The sequence below is a fragment of the Tachypleus tridentatus genome, chromosome 2, assembly GCF_004210375.1.
Source record: "Tachypleus tridentatus isolate NWPU-2018 chromosome 2, ASM421037v1, whole genome shotgun sequence".
Taxonomy (NCBI): Eukaryota; Metazoa; Arthropoda; class Merostomata; order Xiphosura; family Limulidae; genus Tachypleus; species Tachypleus tridentatus.
In genome coordinates, this window is record NC_134826.1 from 129,170,933 (window position 1) to 129,190,847 (window position 19,915).

Sequence of the window (19,915 nt, forward strand, 5' to 3'; positions counted from 1 at the left end):
CACCTTAAGTGATACGTCATGTTCAGGTCGTCCTGTTACATTTAATGATGACTTGCTGCTGGCTGCACTTGATAAATATTGTGCTGTAACATTTGAAGAACTAGCACAGAATTTAATCCATTCAACAGGTCACTGTCGTCTGCAACAGCTGGGAAAAGTGTTAAAACTTGAAAAATGGGTCCCCCATGATTTGACAGAAGCAGACCTTAGAGCGAGAATGGACATTTGAACATCTCTGCGCTCTCGTGAACGTAACTCACTTTTGTTTGGACTAAAGATGAAAAATGGATATTTTATAAAAATGTTAAGTGCTGCAGACAATGGTTCAGTGCAGGTAAACTGGTTAAAGTGCAGCTCAAAATAGACCTCTACCCTAGGAAAGTCTTATTTTTTTGTGGGATATTATAGGTGTGATCCACTTTGAATTGCTGCCACTCAATGCAACTATAACATCAGACTGCTATTAGCAATAGTTAGAGCACTCGAATGTTGCACTGAAGGAAAAGAGGCCTGCTTTGATCAGTCATAAAAGTGTTGTGTTACACCAGGATAATGCACAGCCCCATACAGAAAGGATCACATCTTCAAAGATTGAAGAGCTAGACTGGGAAAATTTCCACATCCTCCCAACCTTGAAGAAAATAAGTTTTACAACAGCTTGCCTGAATAATAAAAAACATTATTATAACTGTATGATGTTTCAACAAGATTTTGTTACCCTCAAGTACGAGTATTTTACAGAGATACATGAATATACATTTTCAGTGTAGAACAAAAGATCATACAATATATTGCTTCGCAGTCTGATGCAGGTATCCTGGTACCCCAAGGTGTTGATTTAGTGCAGAGCTGTTTTTTTCAATGAAGATAGGTTCTTTTATTTTTTTTATCTATTCCGAAGTTTGCAGAACTGTCTTGATGGAAAAGAGTTTGGGACACATAAAGATGTCAAAACTACCCTCTCTACATTCTTTTCCTCCAAACCCTAAGAATTTTATAGAAGTAGCATTCAGAAGTTTGTGAACGTTGGCAGAAGTAATTAATAATAATGGAACATATATTATTGATTAAATAACATCAAAAGTGTTTGAAATCCTTTATCTTTTTCTGAACCTAAAATCGGACATTACTTAAGGGATGACCTGATATCTTGGGAGTTATTGTTCTTCGTGTAATTGTTTGCGTATAATATTTTCTACGTTTTTTTTAAGGAAATTTGTTGATGAAGTGTTGTTTTATTTTGTACATAGGCCGACATTTTGGGTCATACTGGACAATCGGGTTTGTGAGGTTTGGTGGTGCTGTATAACTGTGGTGTGGCATGAATCTGTCTTTCGTTGGTAAGAATAAATATTTCATGAGATTGTGTCGGTCTTTTTCATTTTGTTATATATATATATATATACGCACACACCTAAATCAACAATAAACAAACAACAGTAAATCCTAAGATACAAAAAACCAGAAAACCTTATACTACTTCATGCCCTCCAGTGACTCAACAACATGTCTGCGAATTTACAATGCTAAAAACCGGGTTTCAATACCCTTGTGTGCTAAACACAAAACAACAACTGCTGCATACCATGTTCCCGACATTATGAGCTCTTCTCACTTATGCAAGTTAATTAGTATAATAAAACAGCAGCATTTGATTATTTTTTATGTATTTAAAACTACCCACTGGTATTGCTACCATATACTAGTTTAAGAACACTTTTTATCCCATACTAATTGTAATTAAAGCAAGAGCACACAAACACTCATTATTATCTGACTCAAACTATCAGTTCCACAAGTATTTTGAGGTTAACTAGTTTTATCAGCTAACTAACTAAAAGATAGTTAATAAAGTATGAGGTGGTACATCAATAAAACATTTATGGTTGCACTAATGTTATAATGGATGTCTAAGTCCCCACAATTTGATGATGTAACATCTGGTGAATTTTCTGTGAGTTTTGACTCATGAACTTCAAGAAGTTATTTGGGTCTATAACTTTATATGTGTTACCTATTATATAAGATTGGTCAGTATGCATTCATCCTACATTGAAATATCATGTCCACAGAGATGGGGAAGATTTTTTATGTATTGGTAACTGTTTGAAATTCCACAGTTGATCATTCATAGAACTCTGCATGCTGTGTTTGTTGTATAAGTTTGGCTAAGATCCATCCATTGAAATTTGAGAGATCCTGTCCTTAAGACTGGGATAGATGAGTAACAGACAGACAAAGGCAAACCCCAAAACATCCTACTCTATGATGCTTTGCAGTAGGGGTATAAAATTTGAATACAGCATTTGGCTGTTACAAATACACCTGTTTCTGTGGGATACTGACATATCACTGGTTCCCACAGACATGGTTACAAGAAATTGTTATTACATCACACCTTATTAACCTTATTCTCACATAGTTTACGAAAATAACAGATGATAAAAAGTATTTCAATGTTTTGCTTGCTTTATTTGTAATTAATCTGTACATTCAGGGATTTTGATTAATACATAGATACTAGATTAATGAATAAATTAACACAACTTTTGTAGAATCAATTGTCCATAATTTAATAATTGCTTAAAAAAGTACTGTGACGTTGGAAAATAGACTAAAAGTTGACAAGTCCTTAGAAGAATCCAAACTTCAAAAATATTATTTTTTGGAATTATTTTTATTCCAATTTATAAAACAGTGCATAGAAATACATGAAAAAACAATATGAACACACTGTTAAATGTGAATTCTCTTTTGATATTGTTTAATGAGACAACCTTATTTAGAAAATACGAAAATATTTATTTAGAGAAAAAAATTAATTACATTTTTTTTTTGTTTACACGTTTGCACAAGATATTCAGTAGAATGATACACAATATTTTATTCTTACTGATACAAAGGTGAAAAATTAACAATATCACAACAAATACCTAATTTCTGTACAGTATTTGATTTCTAGGACACCATTAATAAAAATGAGATTATATAAACAATTATTCAGATTAATAATCAGAAGAAAATCATCTAAAGATCTTTAAATCTTAGCTGCCACATCAAACATAAAATGGATGAAGTTCAAATCACTGATTAAATGTGTTATGTATTGGTCAATCTAACAGTATTTTGGCATGTACATAAAGAGCCAAGACAAAACAAGCACTTCACAAATTAGCAACCAATAGATTGCAGAAAGTTACAAACTTTTTGTGCTAAATGCTGTAATGGTTAACAATAATAATTCACTAAATATGTCAAATAAATATAGCAGTTACTTATACTTAGAAGTTTTAACTGAAAATGACCATATTAAAAAAAGGTTCCTCTACAAAAAGAAAAAAAATAGTAATCTTAGGCTTACCAAAACATTAAAATAGTGTTATCTTTAGCTTTGTAAAAAAATTTGAAGGCAAACCTTTAGAAAAACGCTTTTGCATTTTCTGTTCTTTGAATAGTTTCTTTTCAACACAACTCTAGCCTACTGGGAAACTGATTGGAGTGGATGTGTATACTGTTATTTGTTGAAGATACAGTTTGGACAATGTTTAACAAAATATCTTTGTAACTAATGTTTTACAATACCAATACCAATATTGCACATAAGACACCTGTGATTACAAACAACCAATAAGAATAGTGTTTTTTAGAGTTCTTAACATGAAGTCAGACACGTCTTCAAATTTCTCCTAACATCTTCTGAATTATTTATTCAGCTTTCAGCAAGCAGAAGTTAGGGGAAAAAAAAAGCTGTTCTCATTAATGATCTAAAACCTTTCCTTAACAAAACGGAAAATATAAAGGGACTAAGTCGGTTACAGTCATCCAAAACTTTTCCTTGACAAACAGAAGAGCTGAAACATTGTTTTAATATCAATTACTATGAGTTTTTAGAATCTGAAATGAAGATTTGTGGGCCATACACAGAATACTAAACTTAAATCCACTGTTTTTATAATACTGGGCATTAATTTTACTATAAAAGCATTTGCTTTCAAGAAGTAGCCTCAATTAAACACATATATCAAAAGTCTTATAATACTGAAAAACAAATAACAGTATATCATGTATCACTAATAAATTGTCATACAGACAGTACATCCCTGGAAAAATTAAATTCTCAAAACAAAACATTCTGACAGTAACTGACTGTCTTAATGTGGCCACCATGCAACATACTTGTTTTACTATTTGTATTGACAGGATTTATTTAATTCTGTTTATTCAGAATCTTGTAAATAATAAAATTCTATTACTAATATGACTACAACATCTAAGTTTAATATAATTTAATTAAAACCAAAAGTTATAGTTTCCTGTAATCATCTTCAACTGATTAGTTGTTTAATGTATGATGAAAATACAACTAATCAGAACTGGATTAAAACATATTAAGAAAAGAAAACAATATATCATCATTTCACACAATGCTTAGACCAACTTAAAGTATCCACACACTTAAGAACAGTCAATTTCTAACACAGTATAAGGAACGTGACTTACATTACACTAAAAGAACTTGACAAGTAAGTTCAGTGTTTTAAAGTAAATCTAACCTCTGATAATCACATAAACATGTAATTTTTGGATTAATTTCTTCACATGAATTCTACTCATCTACTAGACCTCAAGAACTTAGATATTAAGAATTTATCAGAATAATAAATATTTATTTTTAGTTTTTCTTTATAAAGATATACAATTTGAATAGAGCTATCATTTTCATAGAGATTTACCTTCCTCACTTGATATTACAAATTTTAATAACATTTGGAAGTGAAAAACAAAAAATTATAAAACAAAACAATCTTCATGTTATTCACTTAAAACTTGACTTACTAAAAATAAATAATTTTCTTTTCAAAATATGTTTATAGAAAAGTTCATCTTTATTCTTATGTGAAATCATTTTAAGTAATATTAGATGCAGCTGATTATCATTAGAGCTATGAAGTGAAAATTCAATCCAACATATTTTACTTTGCAGTAACAACTTGTATGATTTTTAATGCAAGTCATTAGAACATACAGAGACAATGAATATTTTCAAACCATTCCATTAGAATAGTTTGGTTTCTAACTGTTTGTTAACATAATGAACTATATTAGTCCTCTCATTTCTTTAAGACTCATATTTAAGTGTGAAAAGATATAATGAATTGAAGAATCTCATAGTTGGGAAAGCAAATATAACTTGTAAGAAAATTGTATAAAACCTGTTGATGATTTATAGACTAAGCACATGTATGGCAAAGCAGACTTTTCAAATGCTGTCAACATATGTAAATAATGTTTTTCATATTTAACTCATTTGTTTGAATGCTAATATACAGGTTTATGCTTGTTTTTAATTTGTTTTTTAATATAACAACTTCACATTCTAGTATTTTCTTGATACAAAATGAAAGCAATTTACATGATGGGTTACATGTGAAACAAGATCCATGTGAACTCAGTATTTATGAAAATTAATTTCAAGAAGTTCTTTCACTATACATGACATAGTTTTCAAGTAGTGTTTGAAAGCAATGATGTTAAATTCTAACACTTGTTAAGGAGCTACAATATTTGATATTATACATTTGTTTTGTAAACATATATATTACATAGATGTAGTTAGATAGAAAAACCTATCTTAGCAATTGAGAATTATGTATTGTATATAAAGAAAATAGTAAACAAGTTTATAAACTGATATTATGCATTCTATAAATTAAACATACATACATACAGTCAACCTGTTATTCAAACTCTCACACTCATTATTCGTTTTAGTAGTGGAGCTTTCTTCCTAACTTTCCTTTCTTCATTGGGGAACCTGGCAGCATAGACATCAGGGTGGTTTTCTTTGAACTAAAAACAATAACAGAATGAAGCAGTAACATGTTAGCACGTCAAAATTTTGTCAGTATTATGCAATGATCTGTTGAGGGTTGTGGTGGACATTAAAAAACAAGGAGTAAACCCTCACACACGTAAACGACTAGTATTGACCTTAGAATTATACAGGTCAAGACCACAACTAGAAATAAAATGAATATATAAATACATATGTTTTCTATTTCTTAGTTAATATGTGAATTAGTTTTCTAATTATGTTTCATTAGTCTCAGTTTGGACATAGTGGGGCACTTAAGTTAATTAACTTTTCTTTTTCTGAAGTGTACAGTTGAGTGTGTTTGTAATTGGCTGTTATCCTTGTTCTTGTGCAAGAAAGATAACTTGTAAATTAGTATGAGAAACAGTTGTTTCTCTTGTCAATGAGTCAAGTAATGGCTAGGGACTGCCATGATCTATTCACACCATATGCCACAAACACGCAAGAGTTCTCACTGAACACTGGGCAGAGGGCAAACTTAGCTTTGTGTGTAATTTTGTCTTTATATTAAAAAATCAGGTGTGCTTGAGGACCTTCAGAATGCAAAATTCTATTTTATTTAAATTTTAATACAGTTTAAAGTTATCTTAAGATTGAATTAATTTTTTTTCTTTATTGAGGTTCATTTTTCAGTGAACTGGTTTAACATATTTTGGGATTTAATAAAGACTTTGACTTTCATGAAAGAATAGGTTTGTCTCAAATTCAGTTATACACTATTTTCATTTAATTTGCCAGAGTAATTTTTGAATTACATTTTACCCCATTTTGAGCTTAAATTTGAATTTGTACAAGAACCTGAAAAATGTTTCCTATATATCTCTCTTATCAATTCAATAAATATCCACAAGAATTACTTGCCTCTTTTGTCATGTATTTGTGACAGAAAATTATTTTCTCATTTGTGCACATGTTTAAATTCATAGCTTTAAGCATTGGTTTTATGTACAACTTTTAATAAAATTCAAGCTTGGATTTTGTTATAACTATTTTTCTAACTTGTTTAGGATTATTACTTATTCTGATTTTAGCTAATTATACTTTCAGTTCAAAGTTAAGCTGGTCAGGGAAACTAACAAGCACTTTTCATGTATCTGTCATCATTCAATAAGTATTTGTGAGAAACAACTGTCTTATTGTTTACTTTAGTATTGTATTGTGTTTTGGTTTTGTGACAATAAAAAACAATGCACCCTTTTGATTGTCAACTAAACTAGAATAACTTTCTCATCATCATACCATTATAATATAAGTAAAACATTTAAACTTAATAATTGATTTTTAAGTCTAATATATCAATTATTATCAAAAATACTCTCTATAAACAAGAAAGTAAATAGCAACATAATTAACTTAATATGGGTTGCTATATGCACCCAACTACATTTTCTTCCAACTAGTAACTTTATTACACACTGAGTCCTGACATATTAGAACAGGATCTGTTCAAATTTAAATGCAAAAAAATAAGAGTATATCAGAATTGGATGCAAAGTTTGGTTAGAAAATCAAAAAAATTAAAATAATGAACTGACTTAAGTCTGGTGCTGATTATGGAGAGCACAGATATTATAAGCTCTTGATTGTGAGCAATTATGGATTAACTGATGTAATTCTGTATTTAAGATGTTGCAATAAGTAAGTGTGATAAATCAGAGGTAGCATGAGTTCATTATTTTAAAACTTTACAGTATTTTTATTAATGCACACACACACATATCTATTAAAAGGAAAGGCCCTTCCAATGAGACAGTGACTTCTGCAGAGATGCCAACCATTATGATTTTGGTGTATACATTACGACTATATGCTCATACAGACAAATATTACGATTTGTTGCACCTCCCAAATTATTATATATTGTATAGGCCTATACAATAAACTGATAAATTGTTTCCCAGGGCTTGAAAGGGGTGAAAAGAAAATTTCTAGTGAGATGCAAATAAATTTTGATAATAAATAAAAGACATAGTCCACATGGCTACTTGCGATAATCATGTTTGTGCTTGAAATAATAAAAAATATTTGTATCTCCGATGTTTGCCAATAGTTTGAGTGTGGTGTACCTCCATACTGGGTATATGGGGGAATCCATAGTTATGTCATCAGTGCTTGTCAGCCAATCAGTGCTCACGTAGATGGGTATTTCTCGTTTTCTGAGCAGCATAGAAACACCAATGCGATCGTTCACAAGATGGAAAAAAAAGGCCTAGTTCATCCAATTGTCTTGTTTCTAGCAAATCTAAAAGGACTAAAACTGTGAATCAAAAATTTAGGAAAGAGTATAGTGCAAAATATCCAGTCATTGCATCAAAAGTCAGTGACAGTCATGCATTTTGTACAGTTTGTCACATCGATTTTTCTGTGGCACACAGTGGGATAAATGATTGTTCCACACATACAAAATTGGCATCTCACCAACAAAAGGCTGAGGTGAAAACAAAAACGATGCAGATAACAACATTTATGAGTAAGAATTCAGAATATGAAAATGCAGAAGTGATGTTCACGCAATTCGTTGTTGCTCATTATTTACCTCTAGCTGTAGCCGATCATGCAGGACATCTATTCAGAAAAATGTTCGACTCTGATGTAGTAAAAAATTATGGCTAATAAATAAGCAATCTATAGCAGTAATAAATAATAATAGTTATAATAATAATATAATAATAAACAGCTTAGAGACATTGGTCAGGTCTAGTAGCCACAAATGATAAAGGGCTCTGTCTACAACCATAATGCTCAGCCATTTGAAATAGTTGGCATCTCTGCTTCTGTAAATAAGGCAATAAATAAGTTTGTTTTCTTTTAGGAGTGATAGCAGAAAATTCAGTTATACTTTATAATTAGCACTCAGAAATGCTTATCCTACAATTTCAAGGCAAAATATAAATTTTCATAATAATAACTGGGTACATATAATTTCATAACATAAATTACTATTTCAGGGAGAAATTATGATGCTGTACAAAAAAGTTTGGAAGTACAAATTTCTTATATCAGTAGTTGAAAGATTTGAAGAAAGTATAATGCCCATTTAAACAACTGTTTTTGTTTCATAACACTTGAAATAAATGTAGAATTGATGGATTAGCTAACATCAACTTGAGAAATCTACATACTCTTAAAAATGTATACCTCCTTCCATTAAACACAAAAAATTGGGATATTTTGTAATTATTGAGAGATTTTGCCTTTAATATTTCTTAACAATTCATTCAAATATGAAAACTTTACAGAACATTAAAATATTATTTTGAAATTTAAGTCAGAATTATCATTCAGAACCTATTGAATATAATTTCAAGATATAATACTTTTAAACAAATTAATCTTGATATACAAGAACAAAATTAAATTTCATAAATACAAAAAGAAATTAAATGTACAATTAACTATATAGAAAATTAATTTTAAACTTGAAGAAAAAATTTATTGCAGACATTTTGTGTCTCATAGATTTTACTCATGAACAACTCTGATTAAAGAATTGTAACTGATTTTTAATCAAACTGTCTTTAGAAAGCTTCAGTTTTCTTATTACAATAGGTTGCTAACCTGTTTAAGTTTCTTCTTTTTTTCCTTCTCTGATAAAGTACTGTCATTAATAATTTTTTCCAAAAGGCTGGTCAAAGCTTGCTTTAGAACAGAAACTTTTTGCTCTTCAAACTGCTGTACTGAAACCTGTTCACAATAAGTAAGGGAAGATGGGTCTTCAACTGTGTATTTGATCTGTAACAAAGGCACAGACAATTGCACATGTCAGGAGTTGCAAAGAAAAGCACAGCATGCAACCTTTACCAAAGCAAGCAACTTTCCCCTGAAAGCTTCAACTTTCTTGTTAATTATGCATTACTGACAAGTTAGTTTTAAACTATAATAAAGAAGCATTATGACCCCATAGCTAAGATGCAGAATGACAGAATTTTATATAACAGACTAGGTTTTAAACTGCAAAAAGCTTTGCTTTTTCAAACTTTCTAGCATTCAACTCTTACATAAAAATAGAATCCACCTCAATTTTGTTTTTCAAGACCTTATACCAAATAATGTTAAGTCTTCTATTAAACTACACATTGATGGTTTAATTCTGAAAACTTCTACATTAATGAATTCAAATATGATATCCATTCAGTATTAAATTACCTCAAAATACTTTAATCTCAAGCAAATTCCTACTCTATTGTGTGTGTCACAAAAATAACTGATGAAACTAAAACATTTGTACTTACACAAATATTATGAGCTAATGTAATTGGAGAGGCTAGAGGATAGTTTAATTCAAAGAAATACCTCTAATTCCCAGGGTTAGAATGAAGCCCAAGATGTTTGTTCAAGTCAAAGATTTGGAGAGAAATTACTCAACAAAATTATTTATTTGTTAAAAAGAAAACAATAAAAATCCACAGTTTTTAAGACTGACTAATAACCTGGAACAATAATATATTTTTGCCATGATGTCAAAATTGCATAAATAAAATTATTTTATATGATGTGTGTTTTAAAAGGAACTGTTCTCAGAATACATTGCTTCATATTCTGCTGAAATGGTGCATGCCTTTTCCAGTACAGTGGTTAAATTATCAAAATAGCATAGTTTACATGACCAAATTTTTATAGTTTGAGAACTATTTGTACCTGAATTTCTCTTGAATCACAGTCAGATTTCAAAAAATAAATGTTTTACAATAAAAATAAACAATGGATAAAAATAAATTATTTTAAACTCTCACAGTTACTAAAATTGTAAAAGAAGGTACTGAATGTTTCAAGATTCCTAAGCACCTGTCTTTCATATAGCATGAAACAACTGAAATTAAAGCATATAATCAAATTGAAATTATTCTACACAATTTAAAATGATACCTGTGAAAATTTGAAAAGGAAAACATTTTGTGTATGAAATAACTCAATAGTTGGTGTAGTATCAGAAATCAATAAGACTAACATTTTTACCAATAATGGGGAAATTAAGAGCAGTATGGAAAGAAAAACCTTAACTTTAGTTGATTTCTGTTTTAATATTACTATTACCACCAATGAACAGACATGTGGGAACTTTCTAATCATGCCATCTAGCTAATTTGGTGTTTAAAAGTAAAGTTTGGTTACATTTTTTAAAGTATAGAGACCATCAGCAGTAGGGTGTTTTAAACTTTGTCAATTTAGGTCCTTGTGGTCTTTATACATAAAAAGTCCAGATAAATCAAGCAATATGTAACTTTTGTGAAATAGTTGAAATTTATTTTGATGTTTGAAAAAAATAAAATAACCGAAGATTTACACATTTAAATAGGATATATGCAAACGTTTTTACATGTAATAGTTGATTATGACAAAGTTAGAGTTAATTGTAGAGAAGAATAATTTTGTTCTAAGTAGTGGTTCTCAACTGTAACCATCATCTAACCAAGAAATTATAAAGATTATAGCTTTTAACCTAGTAAGTATATCTTTACAAAATTTGATAAGCTTTTAACTGTAGATCTACTATAGAAAATTCAAACTGTCTTTGATTTTACTTTAATTTTTAGGGCACTTGGTAAGTGTTGTATACACTTATCATCCATGGAAGTTAAAAATATTTTCTTCTTCCTTTTTTAACACTTTAAATATGAATTATTTCCTAAGATAGAGTATATCTTATGGTAGAACTTTATAATTACTTGACAGTTTCTTTAAGTTTGTGCACAGTTCTTTGTTTGCTAGTGTTCTTAAGAAGCATGTTAAAAGCATGAAACAGCAAATAGTATTTCTCTCTAGGTAGTGCCAATGTACCCTTTATAATTCTCAGCCAATTGCTTTTCTGTCTGGGATTTTTAAAATCAATTCTCATAATGGGGTGAAATAATTAGTTTTACAGAATATCTTGAACATACTTCTCTTTCAATGTAATTATTCACCATTCACAGAAAATGCAACACTTTCCTAGTGTTAAAGATACTGAAATACAAAATAAATGAAAATAATAAAAACTTATGAAACACAAAATAGATACAAACCACTGCAATTTTAAAATTATCTCATTTAAATATCCAAGTACTAGGATTATAGTAAATTTGAACCTTCCCCTACCTGAGAATAAAAGGCTAGACTTAATGAAAACCAAATATAGGTTACATTAAGTTTCTTTTATGTATTATACTGATTAAACAATAATGCTAAGCAACAAAAAGGTTCAGTTATTTCAAAACATTTAATACTGTTGAATATCATGAGAGTAAACAAATAAGCAATCATAAGAAAATGAACTTATGGAAACTTCCACTTGTGTTAAACTGTTTTTCACTAACAAATGCTAAGAAGCTAATTGCCTGTAGCTGGTAGATTAATGTGTATTTCAACCACAAGAGTAGGAAAGCAATATTTAGCTTTTGCATGAAGGTAGAAAAAACTATTTATATAAAAAAATCACTAAAAACCAAAAACTTCAGTTCTCATCTCTGTACACACTGTAAGACTACTTTTTTAACAATCATATTTCTATAATTATTAGTTTAAGCCTAACTATTTTGTGATATTTCTTGTTCATTGAAAAATTACACGCTATTTCACATTATTATTTTCCTGGGCATAATTCTTACTTATTTATAAATATATATCAATGGAACTGAATTGAACAATAAATTCAAAGAATTATGTGGTAAATAAATAAATATAACAAAATTAATTAAACAGAATGTAATACAATTTCCTGTTTGCAATCTTTTGCTTTTTGTTAAAAACAAAAATACAAATTTTATGATGCACTTTTTACTTCCAAGATGAAACATTTCACTGTTTTCAGAGGTTTTATAGCCCTCAGGCTAAGAAATTCTTGAAGAAAATTATTATTAATTGTAGGATAAAATGTATTAAGTTGATTCCAAAGAAATAACCAAAAGATTTTCCAGGTCTCTTTAACTTGAAGATCTTTATGCAATGATTGTTCTGTGTGAAGTCTTGAAATGTAGGGGTTAACAACAAATTTTGCTTTTATAAAGATTTATCTTAGAAATGTTAGTTTATGATAAAAATTCATTTAATCCATAATCTGTACATGTAGGACATAAAATTATATATAGATTCATAAAGTTTGCAACAACTTAATATTTAAAAACAACTGTACAGGATATTTAGATTTTATAAAACAGAATAAAATATAAGGTTAATTTTTTCCAAGCTATACATGTTTTACTTTTGAGTGTGTGTTTTCTTTCATAGCTTTATTTCACGGGTATGTGTGTGTATGCTCATGTTTTTTCCATTTATCACAAAAGTAAAAAGAAAAAGTATATATATTATATGACAGTTACTTGCTTCATGTGTGGTGTTTTTGGAAATTAAAATACTTTTTCTTTTTACTTTTGTGATAAATGGAAAAAACACGAGCATACACACACATACCCGTGAAATAAAGCTATGAAAGAAAACACATTCAATCAAATTGACTGAATTTGTAATCCTAAAATGACCATAGTTTCCATACTATAACTATTAATATATATTGTGTATCCTCATGAAATACAACAAGCTATTAGTAAACATTACAAGTCTTTTGCACACAATAAAAACTACAATTGTTTATCCTAAACAGCTTAAAGCTCATAACAGTATACATCTGTTTATTTTTACATTTTTGTTTTATTGACCATTGACCAATGCCTAACCAAATAATCCCACTAAACAAGTTATAAACAATTTGACAAATGCACAGTTGAAGTTACCATATTGACATATGTAATATTCAAACTGCTCATAAGAACACCACATGAATTCTTATTATTATATTTCATTATCTTATGTTATCATACCTAACAAGTTTATAATTTTTACATTTTAGTAACTTTTATAATAATAATAATAAAAAACAAACAAGCGAGAAACATGGTTCCTAATCTGTATAGAAAACACCATGATATGGTTTGTCACTTTATGTATTAAAAATATGGCTTTCTACTGGTTATAAATAATATACAATAAAACATTAGAAAGCTCTATTGACAATTTATAAAAGAAAGAGTGTGACAGTTGGGTCAGATTACCCAGTTGATGGTTTTGTAAACAAATAAGATTGAAAGCTATAAAAATTGTGCTTTTTCCAAGTAATATGTATATTATAACTAGTATGTACCCCATCAAAATGACTGGGCAAGTATTACCACCTCCACCCCAAAGTATACCATAACTTTACATTTAGAGCTAAGTGAAACAAGCAAATCTTGCAAAATCAAAATTCACCAACAAAAAGGCAGAAAAGTGAAGTTAAAACAGTCAAGTATCAGAAAATTCCGTTGTGAGCCAATCAAAACTAAGATCATTTCACGAAATGAATTTGTGACATATTCACAGAATAACTGTTGGTAAAAATCAGTTAGATTAACAACTTCTAATATGTAGAAAAGACATGTAATATGTTTTGTTGCTTAGTAACAAAAGTATAACCTAATATTCTTCTTAGTCTATGTACTATGTACTGAAAGTATTAAATGAAATGTATAGACAAGAAAACTGGAAAAATATTTGTTGCTTTCTTAATTTAGATTTAATTTTTTATGCACTTGGTTCCAGGCTAGGAGGGTCCACACTAAATCTTTTCTTTAGGCTTAGTGTACTCACTACATTTATAAGGTTTCATGGCATCCTTCTCTTCACATCCCCCATTACTAAAATCATAATGGGTGGATAGTAATAGAACTACTATACCTAGGTAAATGCATTTTGGCCTTTATGATTGCTCCTATTTTGAGAAATCAAGCATGACATGACACATGGGGTGAGGTGAGAATGCAAGTTAGATGAGTAATTTACATTCAATTCCACAGTTTTCAAAAGGTTAGTGAATAAATTAGAAAGAGGAAAGACCGAGAGAGTAAATATTTCCTTATACAATTAAAAGACATAATATTAAAATTTGATTCATTAAGTATTTCTTGATGCCAAGTTTATTTATATACAATAATAATAGTTTAAATTTTGAAGCTAACCCTCAAAAAACTGTGACACGTAATTTAATCTACCCATAAAGAGAGCTTATACAAGCATTTGAAACCACACAATTCTACACTGACATTTCTTACAAAACTTTATTACAAAAATAACCCTACCCGCCCTTGACGTACAACAGTCAAACGATTTTCAACTGCCTCACGTAGATCTGATGATGGTTGAAAGATATTCTCACAGTTATCCATTAGAAATGCTACAAGATGAAGGGCAACAATTTCATCATAATCTGTTTCTTCTTCTGAGCACAGGATGGACCTTACAAACGTTTTCAGCATCTATTAAGATAAGTATTAAAATTAGATGATACTTAGTTCAGATAAATTATTTTTGAGTTGGTTACGTTTGTGGAATTTTGTGCAAAGCCATATGGCAGCTACTTGCATTAGCCATTCCTAATTTTATTGTGATAGCCCAGAAGGAAGGCAGTTAGTTAACATCACACACCATTAAATACTAACACTGGACTGGTAAGCATGTTTGATAATGGGTTTTGATCACAAAACCTAGAGATTGCAAGTCAAGTACCCTGACCACTAAGCCATGTCAGGCCTTCACTTATATTGAAATGGTTGGAACAAATACGAAATTTTAAAAGCTTATGCATGCTACATCCCACCAATATAAACAGATTTGTTTGAATTTAACGACTGCAAATGCCATTTAAAAAGTTGCATTTTTGAAGCTAATGAAATTTGCAATTAAGGAATTGCACTCTCAGTTCAGTGGTAATATGTATTAGAATACAGATGTTATACCAAAGGTTTCAGATTGGTTTTGTATCTTAGCTAAACTTTCAATTTTAAGGAAAATCACAGTTAGATGTTTGTCTTATCTTTCAAAATGTTATCAGAGTTATGCAGCTGATACTTTTACTACATTCAAAGACCCAAATTACGTTCCCAGTTTTGAACTGTTTCAACAATAAACACAGAAGTATCAAATTTACTACTGTACATCAGTGAAATCTCAAGACTCAACTTGTATTTCTACATATGGAAACACATGATTCTGATGATACATTTCTTGTTTACCAAAAGAAAATATTTAATGGTTCTTATTTTAACTTTACAAGTTATATATATACACTGATTGTGTTAAAGAAAATCTAGTGAAAATCTAGTTCATCATGAACATAGAATCTCAAATACAAATGAATTTTTGCACAAAAACTATGCAACATCATAAATGTTATACACAAAATTGAATGACTTTTCTATTTATCAGATTGATTAAATATGTCACAATTAAATGAACAAATTCCAATAAGTTTTTGATGTATGAAGTTCCTAAATTCCCAGTTAATATAATCTTGCCATATACTGGAAAGTATTCTTTATATGTTACAAGTTACTATGCACACACTTCATACAGCATATCTACACATACAACTGCTATGCATTTTAAACCTGGGTGCCATCTGCAGTACTTCTTTGGAAATGAAGATTGTATTTATTCATTGAAATTTTCCACACAAGTAATTTTAAAATCTTAGTGTAGGCAATTGAAAAATATATCCTTATTCATAAAATGAAATTGAAACTTAATCAGAATAGGTCAGTTTGAAAATTGTCACTTACCATATAACATCATACTAAACTCTTGATAAAAAAAATATGTGATGAATGCTTCTCAAACAACTAAACATTTCTAGTTCAACTAACAAGTCTTTGGAGGTATGTACTACAGTTATATTCAAGATTTACTAACAGTGTGATCATGTGAAATGGATTTGTTTTCTTGCAGGCAAACAAAACTTACAGGCAACTGCTTGGGTACTTTTAACTTGCTCTTGTTTACACAGGAGTGGAGTAAACCAGCCTGTTACTTAAAATTTTCAAACCATACAATTCTCTGCACGTAAAAGGATACTGTGTTCAACTGCTATACATTTCTTTTGTTATATAACATTTTTCACTTTTATTGAGAGTACACCTTTAAAAACTTCAATTATTTTGAGACTTTCCAAAGAAGATCACTGCTACTGTACTGTATTTTGACATTTCATGACAGAAATACTGTGATACAAGTAATCATAGGTATTGATACACGTGTAATGTAAAGCCTACCTCTATTACTTTCAACTAAATTTTTGCCATTGCACTTCGAGTTTGTACATTCCAAGCTATTCACTTAGAAACCTTCACAGTTGGTCAGTCAATCAACCACTTCAAAGTAGACTCAGATATTGACTTTCGTTTAGCTAATCCAGCCTACTAGCCCAAGTATTTTGTCTCTTGCCCCAGCACCTAACATTTTCTCATGAGATTTGGTATAAACTGGGTAGATAGAAAATTTGACCAATGAAATTGTGGAAATCTTGAAAATAGCAAACAATTATAATCTATGATCATGTGCTATTTCTGTACAAATGCTATCCACACAGTTTTTGCAATAATTATTAAGACTGTCTGAACGACGAAGCTTAAAATTAATGCAAAAACAAACTGTGACACAACTTACTAAATTTCTTGTTGATAAGTCAGGATGGAGTTTTAACTTGTCATTCCTAACAACTTTGTTGATCATCCGAAGCAAAAGATGCAAATGTCTACGACTGGATGACGGAAAGAGCAGAGTTAACAACTGGTACGTGTTTGTTAACTCTTGTATTGCTGAGGGACTCACAACTAAAGAGAAACAGATTAACTTTGAAAAGAATATTTAATATTTTTAAACAAATTTTAGACCATATTAAAGCTAAAGAAGTTTTGTAAAAATTAATAAAAGGATTTTGGTAAAGTTAGGCTAACTTTTTAACCCAACCAAAAGGTCAACACAAAATATTTATATTCTGTTAGAAAATCATCAAAACTAAATAATAAAGAATATTCAACAACAACAAAAAACACACCTGAAGATCATTTACTGTATTATAATTACATTATAGGTATCAACACAAGTTTTCAATAAACTAAAAAAAGCAACTTAAAAAGTCTTAAGTAATATTCTACACAAAACTATCTACATTTACACATATTTTGTGTTCAGAAACTTTGGTATTGTAAAGTACATAGTTATTTTTTTATTTGAAAATTACTTTCTAGCAGTATTGTATTAATAAGCTAACAACTAGTATAGTTTGTAAAAGTGGAAAAATATTCTATTTTAAGGGCATTTATTCTGTGTTTCAGACATCCATACAAGTAAAATTACATAAGAGCTACATGCACTGATCATTCCTTAATTTCAAATTTGTAGAAAAAAGCTAGTCAACATCATCCATATTGCTAACTCCTGGGCTACTCTATACTGATAAACATAATTTCTAGTATTTTTTTATGTTAACTGGTTTAAAATATTTATTTACTAGTTGACAGTAATTTTGACTGGCTTATATATATCAACAAAACACCTAATTTATACAGGGTGTTCAGAAAGTCACTGTGCAGTTTTGTAATCATATGTCTATTCAGTCTAGTTCAAGCCAGCTTCTGATGGAGGTGTTTAGAAACAAAATAAGGATACAAGCCTGTATTGATGCCAACGGACGTCACTTTCAACACTGTTTACAATTGTCATTCATATTTACCTACTGTATTCTATATTGAAACATGTCTATTAATAAATATACAAGTGCACAGTGCCTTTCCGAACACCCTGTATTAGCCTGAAACAGAAACATATACAACAGGTATCAAACCTATAATGTTTCTCTATGGAATAACATCACAGTAAAAGCAATTTATTTTATAGCATCTTCAGCATCAATAAACTGTGAACTCCAAACATTCTGAAAAGCTACAGAATAATCACAAAATTGCTTAAAAAAGAAACATCATATAAAATAGATGAAATACATATTTTTTTTATTTTAGAATCACAACAAAAAGTACAGAAGAAAACAGTAGTTACAAAAAAGCACAAATAATTTAAGCAAAATCTAACTGGTTTATCAATTTTAGCCTCTAAACAAAACAGCTTTTGTTGAGAAGTCAGTAATATAATTTTATTTCTCTGATACTGGTACTAGTTTCATTGATAGATTGTGTAATCATTTATTTTAAAGCTTAGAGTGTGGCATATACGTAGTATTTAGACACAAAAAAGTCAGTTCTGAGAAAATAAATCTATTAAAACACTATGCATGTGAAGGGAGTAACTCTTAATGAGAAATGTGACTGAACTGTGATCACTTATGAAATGTATGCTCAAGATGTTAGAAAAACACAGATTCAAGAAGTCTTCATAGAAATAAATAAAAACCCTATAACCCAAGAGCTTTTGAAATGCAGACATTTCTTCTTCAGGGGCAAACTGAAGAAGAAAGATCCAGTTTTCCAAAGTGCTCAGATTATAAGGTTTCTCTTCACTTTTATGAAATGTATGGAAACTCACTCAGCACCAATCACTATAAATATAATAGAATCTGCATGATATGTATTATCACTTTTAACTCTTTCACTCAATCCGAGAAAAATTAAATTGTTTTTCTCTAATAATTCAAACAAATAGCAAAATATGTCAAATTCTTGTTTTCAGTAAAGTTCAAGGTCTATGGAAAATATTTAAAATTGCTAATTGGCAAGTCAGAATTTCTCATCCATATAGTCATACATTATCTAATGGCAGCTTGTTGCTGTAAAAACTTGATATTTCAATACATTAACTTACCACCAAAACTAGATTTTCAAGTCCTACTGTAATTGGTACTGTACATTGTCAATGAGAATTTGAAAATTATTTACATTTTAGAATATTATTACTCTTAAATTGTTATACAGATTTTTTAACATTTCAGTTAAATTATAAGTGACCTTTATTATTCTTGAAAATATCTATGATTGACAGATATAAATATTTGATTAATAATATGTTTAACTCAAGATATGAGTTACATATTACATTTAAATAGTGCTTCAAAAAACATTGTATAAAAAGGTTCCTCACAGAACTTTAGCAAAATAAAGTACAGGGTGTTCAGAAAGTCATTGTGCAGTTTTGTCTGTTAATAAATATATAAGTGCACAGTGACTTTCCAAACACCCTGTATTTCATTATTAGATTAAAAGTAATTGAAAGATCATACATTAAAAAAAAAGAAGAAAATTATAA

General features: G+C 29.5%; 1 protein-coding gene across 1 annotated transcript in view; it reads right to left on the reverse strand.

The window, feature by feature from the left end:
- Positions 1-2,658: 2,658 nt before the first annotated feature.
- Positions 2,659-19,915, reverse strand: part of LOC143245093 (DEP domain-containing protein 1A-like) — a 54,720-nt gene continuing 37,463 nt past the window's right edge. Inside the window, 4 exon segments of the mRNA XM_076490967.1 lie at positions 2,659-5,850; positions 9,434-9,607; positions 14,962-15,138; positions 17,324-17,490. Of these exon segments, the coding sequence (XP_076347082.1) occupies positions 5,743-5,850; positions 9,434-9,607; positions 14,962-15,138; positions 17,324-17,490 (626 nt within the window). The 3' untranslated portion in view covers positions 2,659-5,742.